The sequence below is a fragment of the Cyprinodon variegatus genome, unplaced genomic scaffold (genome assembly GCF_000732505.1).
Source record: "Cyprinodon variegatus isolate N-32 unplaced genomic scaffold, C_variegatus-1.0 Scaffold164, whole genome shotgun sequence".
NCBI classification, from domain to species: domain Eukaryota; kingdom Metazoa; phylum Chordata; class Actinopteri; order Cyprinodontiformes; family Cyprinodontidae; genus Cyprinodon; species Cyprinodon variegatus.
In genome coordinates, this window is record NW_015150617.1 from 334,572 (window position 1) to 337,173 (window position 2,602).

The following is a 2,602-nucleotide window of genomic DNA, read 5'->3' on the forward strand; positions in this document are numbered from 1 at the left end:
CGCAGTGAAATAGCTCACGTTTTAATACACGCAAACCTTTGATAGATCCGGCCCTAAGAGGCCGCGATCCACATGCTGCTCCATCACCTCACTCATAACTTCTGTATTCCTGAACGAAAGGATAGCAATTCATCTTTTTGTCCATAGTTTTCATTTTTACTTAATAGTTAAAAGTTCCCTTCTTAATAAAGGAAAGATTTCCAAAAACAGAACCGGAACAAAGCTTGATGACTGAAAGTGAATTTAATTTTGTCTCTACTTTGTTTTTCAGTCACTGGACGGTTTCGTATTTGCACTAAACAAGGAAGGACGTTTCCTCTACATCTCTGAGACTGTTTCCATTTACCTGGGGTTGTCACAGGTAAGTCAACGCGTCTGCTTTCCAGCAGCATTTACTCGGCGGAAATGGTTTGCTGTAGGTATAAAAGTCGTTTGTTTCATTATAGCTCTTGCGTTTCCTTCTTTACATGTTTCACTCGTCTCCGTTCTGATTGTTTACCTCGTTTCTCTTCCTGTTTTGCGTCTCTGTTATTCTCCCCCTCTTCTATCATTTCATTTCCAAAGACAATTCCTCACAAATTAGGACTCATTTAAAATCTCATCAGCTCAGCAGACGCTTGTTGATTTGTGCAGTGAGAAACAATGCATATTTTACTGCGGCATGCGTGCCTGTGTGTGAACTGTGTGCGTGTTTGTGGGTGTTGAGGGGGAGATTTTTATAATTATTATTATTACTTCAGCTGTCGAAAGATATTAAGCATATTTGAATTCAAATGCAATTTCACATATACAGTATACATATTTATTTTTTATTTTCAAGCTGATGGGAAACTAAATCCCCGTCATTAATTCTGTTTATCTCTTCCCTTTATCGTTATTTCAGATTTTATATCGTCAGATCCAAAGTGTTTTTTTTATTCTTTTTTCACATCCAGATATGTTTTTCTTACTCATGATTGTGTTTTTTTCTTTTTTTTTCCACTCTCAGCTTTTGACCCCAATCTAACAGAAGTGGTCCTTATAGTATATCCTCATTACCTTTGCCTGCTTTGCATACATTAACTTTGAACACTCAGTATTTCCCTACGTTATGGAAGGCTGGAGGGATGTTTGTTGTCCTAAATTAGACGGCATTGCAAACATATTGTAGAATATGGCTGCAGATCCTATTTCTTGACAAGGATTACAGTTTAGGCAATACACTGATAGATGCAAGCATGTCTACAGTTTTTTATAATAATGTTAAAAAGACAAACAGAAGTAACAATTCGCTTTAAAAGCTCTTGTGATGCTCTCTGCATGATAGAAAGCTGCACCTTTTCTTCCTGTACACTGAACTGCCCATCTTAGATTTACATCCTTCCATAAAGCCTGTGATATTACGGTCCAGTAGAGTCAAACACCAGGTGAAGCAGATGCCATCCAGCTCTGTTCTCCCTGCTGGTGTCAGATGGAAAACGAGCTGAAGAGAAAAGCTGATCTAATTATTCTAAAGAGGAGTTAAACTTCTTTAAAATCGACTTTGTATGTGAAGTCGGTAAATTTATCTAAAACACAGTTGATTCCACACCTTGCTTGACTACTACTATGAAACAGTGATTTATTCATTAAAATGTTTCTTTAAAATTTTTTATGCTTCAATAACAAAACAGTTATTTATTTATTTATTTATTTATTNATTTGATATCGGCCAAAATCCCAATATCGTGCATCCCTAGTTCCTGGTGTTCAGTCACACCAGCATACCCATAGTCAAGACCCGATTATCCATTTAGTTTATTCCTTTGGTTTATCCTTTTAGTTTTGTACAAAAAATACACTTTAAACAACCTTAACGGGCATGTATCCCTTTAGACATATAAAAATAAACAATCTAATTACTTATTTTTTGGTGTTTTTTGAAGTGTATGGCAATCTTATTTTTTTATTTTTTTACATGCTCTTTGAGGTATTTTAAAGAGTATTTTTTTTTTTTTTTTTTTTACATGCTCTTTGAGGTATTTTAAAGAGTATTTTGTCAAACAAAACTAAAAGGATCAATACAAATCAGTCGTTTTATGCGTGCGTATTGACTATAGGCATGCTGGTCTGACAGAACATCGAGTTTAAACAGGTTTTTTGGTGAGTGGGAATGAGGTATTAGAGACGCCAATAAAACTAACAGTCATGTTTTTGTACTGTGAGAGGAAGCCGGAGTACCCGGAGAGAACCCAAACATGCACAGGGTGAACATGCAAACTTCATTTGGAAAGATCTCAATCCGGGAATCAAACCCAGGACCTTATTGCTGCAAGGCAGCAGAGCTACAAACTGAAGACCAAATTAAGATTAAAGGCAAACAATGTAATGTTCATTACTCTACATGTTTATTTGTCACCAAAAAGAAAAGAAATGAAGTAACATGTTTTTTCATGGGTGTTCAGAAGCAGATCTAGATATTAAACTGATGCTAGAAATAACCTGGGGGAGACCTGCAGTAACACCAACACCAAAGGAACTGGAAATTCTTATCAGCTTCTATAAAAACATCTTCTATTTTCCTTTTTATACACTAGTTGATTTTATTCTAATATGAGTTGAGAAATTAAGGGAGGACCTGCTG

The 2,602-nt window shown here is 35.8% G+C and overlaps 1 protein-coding gene across 1 annotated transcript in view; it reads left to right on the plus strand.

Moving 5' to 3' along the window:
* Positions 1-2,602, plus strand: part of npas3 (neuronal PAS domain protein 3) — a 444,436-nt gene that overhangs the window by 289,077 nt on the left and 152,757 nt on the right. The window contains exon 5 of the mRNA XM_015378092.1: positions 272-361. Coding sequence (XP_015233578.1) covers positions 272-361 — 90 coding nt within the window. The remainder of the gene's footprint in view (positions 1-271; positions 362-2,602) is intronic.